Source organism: Phocoena phocoena, chromosome 14 (assembly GCF_963924675.1).
Source record: "Phocoena phocoena chromosome 14, mPhoPho1.1, whole genome shotgun sequence".
In the NCBI taxonomy this organism is placed as follows: domain Eukaryota; kingdom Metazoa; phylum Chordata; class Mammalia; order Artiodactyla; family Phocoenidae; genus Phocoena; species Phocoena phocoena.
In genome coordinates, this window is record NC_089232.1 from 75,199,928 (window position 1) to 75,211,935 (window position 12,008).

The window sequence follows — 12,008 nt, forward strand, 5'->3', positions numbered from 1 at the left end:
ACAGTTTGTGCTAGTTCTTTGTAATTCTATTGGCACACCTCTGGATCCCAAATACATTGATCTTGGTAAGGAAATGTTAATATTTACTCCCTCTTTAATCAAGTCTTATTTGTAAACTAATTTTAAAATGTAACAATGGTATTACTATTAATTAGAACGGTATTCTCTAAAACAAGGATGAACATACTTCCTGGTTTGCCAGGTTCAGGTTCAGTACCAGTCTATGCCTGTTGTCATGGTAAAATTATTAGTAATGCCCCATTTCACTCTCAGAAGGATCCTGCTTAATACAATAACTTTTAAGTTCACTCTATCTAAAATTCACAAGAATCTCACGACTGCTATACTGCCATCAATTGCTTTAAATGGGAAATATAATTGTATGAGAATTGGTATCCAGTGTAATGATTAGTATGTAATACACTGAGGATTATAGAAAGAATTCTGCCATGAAACCACTTTTATTATTAATAAACTGCCAAGTACCTCTCTTCCATAAAAAACACTTTAGCTGCTTGTTAAAGTGAGTTTGCATTGTCCAGATTTTTCTGATGAAATTAGTTTATTAATAGGGACAACTTAAAAAAATTTCTGACTTTTTTGTTTTCAGAAGACATTTGTTTCTTTAGATTTACCCTTCCCTCTATCCAATGGCTATGAAAGTAACCATAAAAAATTCCAAATCTTATTCTTAGTATTTTGTCAAAAGTTGTTACCAAATATTTTGTTGCCAATTTCACTATAACTTCCAAAAGAATGATTTTCTTTTAAAGTGTATATTAGTTTATTGGATATGGTGTTAGAAAAAATAGTAGGTTTCAAAAATTGAAGACCCATTGAATTATCTTCTGAATCTGAGGACTAGTCTTTTTTGTTTTTAGATTTCACATTCAGCCTTAACAATTAAATGTTAAAGTGTGCCTTCTAAGTATTTTGCTAAGGTATTTGGGTGATACAAGCAAATGTGAAGAATACTTACTGGCCTCAAAGATTTTAAACTCTATGTTTAGGGTCTTGGTAACTTTTAAACATTGAAACTTTTCAACTTCTTGTCTTATGTTCAGTGTTAGGTATGCTTATATGTTTCTCTCTATATATTTATATATGTACATAAATGTTAGTGTTCTTTGTTAATGTTAATATTCCTTAGCTTAAAATTATTATACTTATCACATGAATATCTTCTATTTATTAGAAATATAATAGTCTTAAATCTAAGGGATGAATTCTATCAGTCTTCAGATTATATGCTTTTTCTTTTAGTATCAAAAGTTTTAACATAATATCATAATGATGATAGGGTTAGCCTCAAAGTATTTTAATCACGTGCAGTCTATGTTTTAATAAAGCCAGTTGTGAATCCTTTACCTTCATAAAATGGCAAATGCTTGAGGGCATGATTATTTGTATTTTTGAGTCTTGAAACTTTTTTGCGGTCTCACTGGCTGAAATTTTAACAAACAGTTCTTTCACTGGTCTGCAGTAAACTCAGCCAAAAATTCAACATTTTTGCTTCACACATATCCTGTGAAATTCCTTTTTTAAGTTTCTATGCCAAATTTTCATGAGGACTAGAGGCTAAAGCAAAAAAAGTATATAACTGATATTGTTCTAGGAAATGTGATTTGTCATCTGCTCTTCCTGAAAATCTCTAGAGAAACTTTTAAAAAGAACATTATGTATTATTACAGAAGTTTAGTTTGTGAGGCTCTGTTGTACTGTACATGTAAGAGTTAGGTACCATTTTTGGGGCCTCTTCCTTCGAGCCCTCAGTATACCTTTGGTGTGCTTCTATCCAAAGTACTTACTCTGCCCTGTGATTATTGATTTTCTTATCTACCTTCCCTCCAAGATTTTGAGCTTCTTAAAGATCTAACCATGTTTATTCATTTCTGTATCCCCACTGCCTAATGCTGTGCTTGCCCCGTAACAAATGTTTATTGAATGTATGAAAATATTTAAAATAAAATCTATTTCTTTAGCAAACCATCAATGAGTATATACTGTTTCAGGTACTGTACTGGGTACTGGGAGTGATAAGAAATTAACTCTGACATTTCCTGTAGAATGTCTAAACAGATAATTAAAATATAGGTAGTCTATTGAACAAGGACATTTGCTCCCCTGCTGTGTGCTAGGTTTTGGTGCTAGGTGCTAGATAAGTAGATACCGGTGCATAAGGATGTCAGGGACATTTTTTCTACTTAGAGAAGGTTTCATTTGAGCTGAGTTCTGAAGGATAAGTATTTCTTCAGGTAACACTTTAAGGAGAGGAAACAGCATTTGCAGAGGAATGAAGGCGTGAAAAGTGCCTGAAAAGTACCAGGTGCCTGTGCTGCAGCCATTTTGTGGGGAGCACGTAGGAGCTTTCTAATGGTGGCCGGTAGCATTTGCACTACGTCTTCTATATAGGCCAGAGAGAGGTGATGTGATGAAAACAGTTCAGTGCAATTTCAGTTTAGCAGCTCTTTAAAGGGCTGAGAAGTAGGTAGAAACGTGGGGGAACATTACAGATGTAGACATTTATTTCAGGCCTCAGCATTAAAATATTACAAGCAGGTTTTACTTATATGTGAATTCCTAGATTGTCCTAAATTATTTTACATCCTTGCTTAGCTAGTAACTATTACCTATTAGTGTTACAAATTTCAATTAATGGAAGCATAATTACTTTCTTTACAATTTTTTCCCAATGATCTTTCTAGATATTTCAAATTTTTTCTTTCTGGATACTGAATAGTTGAGAAGGACATGGACTGCTTTTTTCCTGGTTATATTTTTTTCCTAAAATATTCAGTCTGTTAAAATTTGGTCTTCTAACTTTTTCCTAGAGGCTTAGTTCTAGCAAACTAAGAACTAAACCACCTGGATGGGATAGATAATAAATAATGATCTAGCATAATTTATGTCGATAGGATTATCTGCCCATATGAATTTGCCAAAATTACTGCCATGCTGATTCAAAAGAACATGTTTCGTATATATTGTATTTGTTTTTTGTATTGACTCGTGAATTTATATATCGTTTTATTATAAAAAGCAAAAAATAATAGCAACCTCACCTAACAGTTATTAACCCTTAATGAGAATCAGTCTGCCATAGTGGTTAAGAGCACAGATTCTGGAACCAGATTGACTGTGTTTGTGTCCCAGCTTCTACCGCTTTCTAGCTGTGCAACTTCAGTGAGTTATTTAACCATTCCGTCCTTCAGTTTCTTCATCTGCTAAATGGGGGTAATAATAGTGCCTGCCTTATAGGGTAGGTGTGAGTTATGTATGTAATACATTAATTATATATTAATATAATTATATATCATAACTATATAATTATATTAAAATGCCTGACATATAATTTTAAAAATTCAATAAATATTGGCATTTAAAATTATTATTATTAAGCATTTATTCTATGCCAGGCACTGTACTATGGTTGATATTTGTTATCTCTCTTAATCCTTAAAGTAGCTCTATAAGGTTTGTAATATTATTATTATCTTCAATTTACAGTAAGCAAACAGAGGTTCAGAGAGAATAAGTAATTTATCTAAGGCCACGGAGTTAGCAAGTGCCTGTGATATAAATCCAAGAAGTCTGACTTGCTATGAACCACTTTTTAATTTTGAATTAATTAGGCTGATAATAAACTTGTGATTATTTAGGATGTATCAAAAAAAAGGAAACATGAGTATAATTTATAATTGTAGCTAAACATTGGTTAGAAAAATGCTTTTATATGCTTAGGAAAAACTATTTTATTAGAAAGCAGTTAAGGTTTGTGAACTTACTTCACATCACACTAAAGGCATAATAGTTACCGGCATCAAAGTACCTGTGGTAGAATTTACTGAATATTTAGCAAATGTCTTATGATTTAGTGCAGATGGGATCAGCAAAAGCTCAGCAAAGCCTAGGCCTGGCCTGCTCATTTGTCCCACTTAGGGCTGCCCCTGAATCGGGCTCTGCCACCATTCTCAGGACTGCCTTCCAACCAGCTGTTCCCTACAGGAAGGCTTCTCACTCCCTCTAGAGTTTGGTAGTGGTACACATTTTGAATAGAGAAATCTTGACAACTCTAATTAAAAAAAAACTTTTTAATATGATTCAACTATACTAGTTATTTATTTAGCATATAAAAATTCTTGCGTTTGAATCTCGACTTGTTAATCTGTTCAGTTAACACTATACCATCAATCTAGTTTCTAATTCTTTGTTTAGTTCCTAAGTCTCTTACTGCCCTAAATGTCCTTTATTTGGACTGTGGCAAGAACTCCATAAATGGTAGCTGTTTTTAACACTGTTCCTTTATTCTGACTGTATTAATGATTACTTGGTACAGTAGTTTTGAAGAGAGCAGTATGTTTTGTACCATTTTAATTGTGAATTTAGAAATTAGCTACTAAAATGATCTTTTATGAAAGAGTTTTTTGTTTTTCTATTTTTTTGTGAATGTGTGTGTTTAATTTTATATTGTTTATTTTGTTTGTGACCTTGGGCAAGTTATTTTACATCTTTAATCCTCTGTATCTGTAAGATGGATTTGATGAGACTACTTCATCAAAGGGTACACAGTAGGAATTTAATTAAATATTCTCTAAGAAATGGAACAGATGAAAAAAATGTTTAAGAGACTATATTCCTAAATTTGGAGAATTTCATTTTCTAAATTAATGAGGAAATATAACACATATGAGATCAGAGGGAAGGATAAAGGCCTGAACCAAGCAGTAATGGTAGTGGGGATGGGAGGAAGGAGTGGGATTTTATTTATCCATTTGGGCTGTTTCTATTTTTTTGACTCTTATGAATGCAGTTATTAATATTTGTGTATGAGTTTTTTTTGTTTTTTTTTTTGTTTGTTTGTTTGTCTTTGCTGTACGCGGGCCTCTCACTGCCGCTGCCTCTCCGGTTGCGGAGCACAGGCTCCGGACGCGCAGGCTCAGCGGCCATGGCTCACGGGCCCAGCCGCTCCGCGGCACGTGGGATCCTCCCTGTCCGGGGCACGAACCTGTGTCCCCTGAATCGGCAGGCGGACTGCCAACCACTGCGCCACCAGGGAGACCCCTGTGTATGAGTTTTTGTGTAGACATATGTTTTCATTTCTCTTGGGTATATACCTAGGAGTGGAATTGCTAGGGCATGTGGTAATTCTATTGATATATTTAACATTTTGAAGAACTACCGAGCTGTTTTTCAAAGTGGATGCACCACTTTACATTCCTACCATTTCTCCACATTTTTTTTGCAAATACTCATTATTGTCTGACTTCTTGATTCTAGCCATGCTAGTAGGTGTGAAGTGTTATCTCATTGTGAATTTGATTTGCCTGGTGGCTAATAATGTTGAGCATCTTTTCATTTGCTTAGTAGCCATTTGTACATCTTCATTGGAAAAATGTCTGCTCAGATGCTTTGCCCAATTTTAAATTGTGCTATTTGTCTTTTTATTATTGAGTTACAAGAGTTCTTTATACATTCTAGATGTAATTCCCTATCATGTATATGATTTTCAAATATTTTCTTCCATTTGTGGATTGTGTTTTCACTTTTTTGCTGGTGTCATTTGAAGCACAAATGTTTTTAATTTTGATGAAGTCCAGTTTATCTACTTTTTCTTTTCTTGCTTGTGGTTTTGGTGTCATATTTAAGAAATCATTGCCTAACCCAATGTCCCATAGATTTACACATAAGTTTTCTTCTAAGAGTTCTATACTTATGTCTGATTCATTTTGAGTTGATATTTCTGTATGGTCCTACAAACTTTTGACTCTTCTGAGTTCTCAGACTGTTTTTAGGGTATATTGTCTATAAGATGCGAGGCTGGACCCAGTGATCACAGAAGTCTTTTGCAGCACATTTTGTGGTTCTGTCTAATTGTAACCCAATTGCCTTAATGTTCTTTTTAATAGTACCATTGTTTGTTACAATGACCAAAACCCATGTGATAGCAGCTTCAAAAGAAGCATTTTATACCTGGCAGTATCGTGTGGCAAAGAAGCTCACAGCATTGGAAATTAATCAGATCACCCGGTCTCGAAAAGAAGGGAGAGAAAGGTATATCTTTTGATGAACATTTTTTAGTAGCTCAACCATATCACATTTAAACCGGACGTAGCTATTTACAAATTGTCATGCTTGAGAACTGTAAATTGTTTTGATTACTAGAAATAATTTTCCATTAATTTGAATATCTTGCAGATTTATGTGTTTAAATTTATCAGAATAAAAGAGAGGTAGCATGGTGTAACAAAAGAAAAGCCTTTAGAGTTAAAGACTGGAAACCTATGTTTTTATAAGGGATGGCTATTCTCACTTATCTACTCTTGCCGTATTAGAGTTATAATGCTGCACTGACATATGATTGTCTACCCAATACTTAATTCCTATGGGTTAGAGGTAGAGGTCTTTCCAGGACGGTGGGGTGATTCTAGTATCATAATCATCACAGGAGAGGCAGGTCCTTAGACACAGATATGGAGGAGGTCTCTAGGTGGGGAGAATCGGTCACTTGCCTTCTTTCTCTTGCCCTAGATTCCAGGGGTTTTGGGGTTGGAACTATTTCTGATAACTGGGGGTAAAGATGACTCTACCACGTGGAGAAATTAGGAGCCAGGATGGAGGGATTCTTTCTAATAAGTATAGCAGTGCATTTACTGTGTTTCGTAAGTTATATTGTCTCTGTTAGTGATATTCCATGTTTGCTGCCCTTTTGTTGTTATCCTAAGGCTTTAAGCAAAGCATTTGGTTGAGTAATTTTAACCTAATGATTGTTAATGAGGGCACAGGCCTGTGTTGGTGGTGGTGGGCAGCGGGAAGTCATGTCAGAAATCTCAGGTTGCTTTTTTCAAATCATTTTCCTTCACACATACTTGAGATCTTAATGCAATCTTCCCTTCCCTTTAAGACTCACTCGTGTACTAAGGTAGGTGATATAACCCCAGTAAAAGTATTTTGCATACCTGAATTCATGTGGAAGCAGGAAAAAAAAGAAGTGGAAAAATACTATATCTTGTATTCTCTGTAGTTCTGAAAGACCCAGTGGGAAGAACCTTTGGCCTCTTTGTTACTAGCGCTAGTAACAAGAGACCTGCGGTCTGTGGGAAGAAGGTGGATCTTAGGACAAGGTTGGGGCAGAATAGTCTAGCCTCTCCATGGAGTGACTGTGCTCTGTGAACCAGCTAAAGAGATTCTGGCTTGTGTTTAAATAAAGAAGGCATCATTTCCTTATATTTCTGTATACTTCCTAGTTTTAATGACTTTGGGCCAGTTCTCTCTGAACTTCAGTCTCGTCATCTGTAAAATACCGTTGGTGACGCTGATAGGAACCAGCATCGATGGAGTACTACTTCTTGTGTGCCAGACACTGGGAAGTCTAGTCAGTACTCGTATTATTCCTGTTTCACAGAGAGGAAACTGAGACACACAGCGTAAATTATTTGCCAGAGGTTCCCAGCTGATAAAAGGAGATGGGACACAATGCCAGGTTTATCTGGCTCTGAGCCACTTTCCTCAGATTGGCCTTTCTTGTAGTACCCTACTTGTTTTAAGAAAGGGATTTGGGTCAAATGATCTCTTGAGAGACCTCCTATTCTAACCTTTGACTTATATTTTGTGATAACTAAGTAGAAATATTGACTGTATGTACTTAATAAAAATGTATTAGAAAGCAGAAACATGGTACCTCTAAATTAGTATACCTTTCTGTTTTTAATACATTTCTTTAAATTTATTTAACATTTGATCCCTTATTATATTGGTGAAAGTACAAATATGACTTCAATTTAACAATGATAAAATTTCATGATATTTTAAAGATGGAAAATGGCTTAATTTTCCTGTGATTATATTACAGCTGCAATGTCTTGAACTCCTTTTATGTGTCAGGCTCTGTACATGTGTGCTTTACAAGCATCGTTTTATTTATGCCTCTCAAAAATCCTGCAAAGGGGGAATTGCTAGCCTTCTTTTACAGATGAAGAAATTGAGGCTCAGAGAAGTTAAATAACTTGCCCAGGGCCTCATAGCTACTCAATGATGTGTCTTCTCTGTTCACCTCCATTCATTTTAATGTTTTCTTCAGCAGACATTATAGAGCGCCTGACAATGTGTGTGTGGCAGGTACTGGAGATGTAGTCTTTGCCTCTAGGAAAATCACCGTCTAGTGGGAGAGACAAGGAAACTAGCAGCAATACTGTGGTGTGAATAAGTGTTACAGTAAAGGTATCCGAGAGATGGTACACCAGAAGTGGTGCATCTTCATAACACAGTAGGCATAGGGGAGGGTTCTTTACTTCAGAACAAGAATTCCATTAGTTAGAGCTTCCCAAATGCACTTACGTTTTACCTTTATTAAGCATATCGTTAGAAGGGAAATTATGGAGAAACAACAGAGAAACTTGATGCTTTAGAAGTTGTTCCTGACCGATGTTCATTGGGGGAGTAAGGGAAGATACCTCTCGGGGCTTCTACCGAAATTCACTGGAAATATATGATTCAGTGTCCAAATATATTTTTGGCATAGCTCTCAGGAGCACGGCACTTGCATAACTAGTAAACACATGGTAGGTAGTTTCTGACTTTGTAAGATTGAGCTGTGTCAAGAACTCTTTAAAATAATCAGGACAGTAATATTAAATAACAGTATTCTTTGGTGTCATCCAATCCTTTAATTGTTCTAGAGATCATGAAATAGTATAAACCTTACTTATACTATCATTGAAATTAAATTTTTTTTTTTCAGAATTTATCATGTTGATGATACTCCTTCTGGATCAGTGGATGGTGTGCTTGATTATACTAAAGCCATTCAAGTAAGTGATTTTATTATTGCCAGCAAATGTTAATATCCATAGATGTGGAAATACTGTAATTTTATTTTGAGACCTGAAAATAATTTGTTTCCAACGAATAGCGTTTTACTCTAGTAATTCTTTTAAAAATTTCTATTCTAATTCAAATTTTTCTAGATCCGTTTTTTCTTCTTTTGATTTTGAAAAAAAGTTTATTTTGACATGATCATAGGCCCACAGGAAGTTGCAAAAATAGCACATAGAGCCTCTTTACCCAGCTTCCCTCAATGGTGACATCTTACATAACTATAGTGTAATATCAAAATCAGGGAATTGACATCGGTAATGATGCTGTGAACTAGACTACGACCCAATTCCTATTCAGTTTTCACTAGTTTTTACATGTAGTTTTATGTAACTTCATCACCGTAAAGGAATTGCCTCGTGCTACTTCTTCATTTTCACACCCACTCTCCACCCCCATCCTTATCCTCTGGCAATCACTCATCTGTTTCCATCTCTATAGTTTTGTCACTCTGAGAATGTTTTACGAATGGAGTCATACAGCATGTAATAGCATGTCATCTTTTGAGACTGGCTTAAAAAAATAATCCATCCAGGTTGTAGCAGTGCCATGCCATTTGCCCCCTTCTTTATTCTGGCACGCGCTGGTCCTTTTGCTGAATGTTCATCTTCTACAGCTAAGCTCAAGTTTTTGTCTCTCTTCGCATTTTGGTATAAGTTTATGCTCTTCCCTCTGTGCACTTATAACTCCTGTGGTTTACCTCTACTGTGATCATACTGTACTGTCAGGTGTTGGTTCCACTGGCTTTCCCAGTAGACTTCTGAGTAATCCCCGAGGGCAAAGATTTTATCCGAGTATCTCCAGTGCTTAGTTCAATGTCTGGCATATAGTAGGTGCTCAGTAAGTAAATGTTGGTTAAGTTAATAAATATATAGTTACGGTATTCTTCTTAGTGAATTGTATACTATCTTGTACCAGATTAGCCAGTCAATGAATATTTGTTAAAGAGTAATGCTGATTTATTTTAGGGCACAAGGGATCCAATTTGTGCCATAACTGCATCTGATAAGACATTGATTGTGGTAAGTTGTTAAAAGAAAAACTTATTCTATGAATAATAATCGCTTAACTTGTTAAAAATAGAATAAAGCAACATGTTTTGGATTTGGATATCATCTTGCGGGCACCTCAGGTTTTACTAGGTCCAACAAAAGAAATAAGAAAGTTTTAAAGATTGCCTCACACATTGTTAATCATTTGCCAAAAATAACTTTGTGAAAGTGGTAGAATCATGGCCAGCTGGGGAGAGTTTGAGGCTGGGTTGAATGAGCCCTATAAAGGTTGGCAGATGTGGAGCAGATGGATGGTGGTAGTAGGTCTTGGAAAGTTTCCTCCTCTGTGTGGCCTGCTTTTTCATATTGGAGAAAGTGCTTCGGCTCAGCTGCTTCCATAAGAATTAGAATGAAGAGGTAGTGTGCTTGGTAGCCAGTAAAATAAAGAATGCTGTGGCAAATTTTTCAAATAAAATCAATGTGGTTGTGCCTTTTCTTGAGCTCTGACATTTGAAAATATTAATTTTAGAAATAAATGTTTAATATAGTAATGCTGGTAGAGTCATTAAATTCGAATTATGTAAATAGATCCTTGCGTGTGTATATTTCCAGTTCTAGTTACATTCTTTAGACATTAGCTAAGTTTATGGGCGAAAAAAATCTTAAGAACATAGTATTCATTTTTCCTCACCAGATAAATTTGGTATATGTTTTAAGGCAGTTTGTCTTACAGTCAGGTCAGGTTTTCTTTTTAGATTCTTTGCTATACAGCAGGTTTTTGGTTGTGTTAGTTGTGTTTCTGACATTTGCAGGAAAAATTAAAAAAACATGCAAGTCAGATCAGTCACAAAAATTGACTTAATTCCTAAATGAGAGTCTACCTATAAGAAACACTCAAAATAGTTTTAATATCAGCCAAAAATTTTAATGGAAAAGGTATCTTCTGCGTTTAAAACTTTCCACTGTTGAGGGCTTCCCTGGTGGCGCAGTGGTTGAGTCTGCCTGCCGATGCAGGGGACACGGGTTCGTGCCCCGGTCCGGGAGGATCCCACATGCCGCGGAGCGGCTAAGGCCCGTGAGCCATGGCCGCTGAGCCTGCGCGTCCGGAGCCTGTGCTCCGCAACGGGAGAGGCCACAACAGTGAGAGGCCCATGTACCGCAAAATAAAAATAAAAAAAAAAAAAAAAAAAAAAAAAACAAAAAAAAAACTTTCCACTGTTGAAATATAAACAGCTTTTAGAACCTTGCCTTTTTCAAACTTTTAAAGCCACAGGACCCACTCTTTCAAAAACAAAATCTTATTGGGTACTTCAGTATAATCTTTTAAAGCCTATACCTCCTTTTTGTACATTAAAAAATATCTGCCCTCCTCACCACTCTCTTGCCCTCCCCAGCCTTTCTGTTAGGCCTCTGTGGAGAAGCATGCTGGGAGGGCAGAGCTGCTCCCATTAGAAAGAGGATAGGGAATGATGGGCTGAGTGCAGCCTTCTGCTTTTTTCCCCATGGCTATGGCCAGAGGCACAGCAGGGTTTGAAAATCACAGCTCTCTCCTGTCTGTTGCTCTAACTGTTGATCTGTCAGCCTTAAGGCTTGCACAGAGTTGCATAGAAACTTATATTCTGTTTTATTTTTAAGCACATTTAAACTAATACTCATTGTATCACTGCTTTCTGATCATCTCCCTTTGCCACAAACTGGTATCACATAGATGGCTATAGGATAAAAACATAGACTTTCAGTAACAGCTGTTTCCTATGGTGATCTTATATTGATTTTTCACATATATGAAATTTAGTTCAATAAGTGCTTTATATTTTAGCCTTTAATGTACCCTGACTGTTAACGTAGACAACTGTAAATAACCCTAGATACATCTTCCTTGTGATGTAAGACTTTATGTATTATTAAAGAGCTAGGTTTCTGACTTCTTTCTTGAATATTACATGAAAAAAAAATTAGATCCCCTTCAGCCACTTTAAAAAGGTTTTAATTAAATTATGAGGTAAATTTGTACTCAGAACACGATCAGGATCAGAACTGAGAATTCACTATGACACCATCACTTTGGTTTTGAAACAAATGTATGAACATATAGAGAGACCTGTAGTTGTGATTTAATATCATTATGGTAAATATGCTTTAGTA

At 35.8% G+C, this 12,008-nt stretch overlaps 1 protein-coding gene across 2 annotated transcripts in view; it reads left to right on the forward strand.

Moving 5' to 3' along the window:
• The window catches only part of WDR35 (WD repeat domain 35), a 60,395-nt gene that overhangs the window by 25,093 nt on the left and 23,294 nt on the right, over window positions 1-12,008 (forward strand). For both annotated transcript variants that reach the window (XM_065890986.1, XM_065890987.1), the window contains 4 exons: window positions 5-65; window positions 5,907-6,051; window positions 8,738-8,807; window positions 9,840-9,893. In XM_065890986.1, the coding sequence (XP_065747058.1) occupies window positions 5-65; window positions 5,907-6,051; window positions 8,738-8,807; window positions 9,840-9,893 (330 nt within the window). The remainder of the gene's footprint in view (window positions 1-4; window positions 66-5,906; window positions 6,052-8,737; window positions 8,808-9,839; window positions 9,894-12,008) is intronic.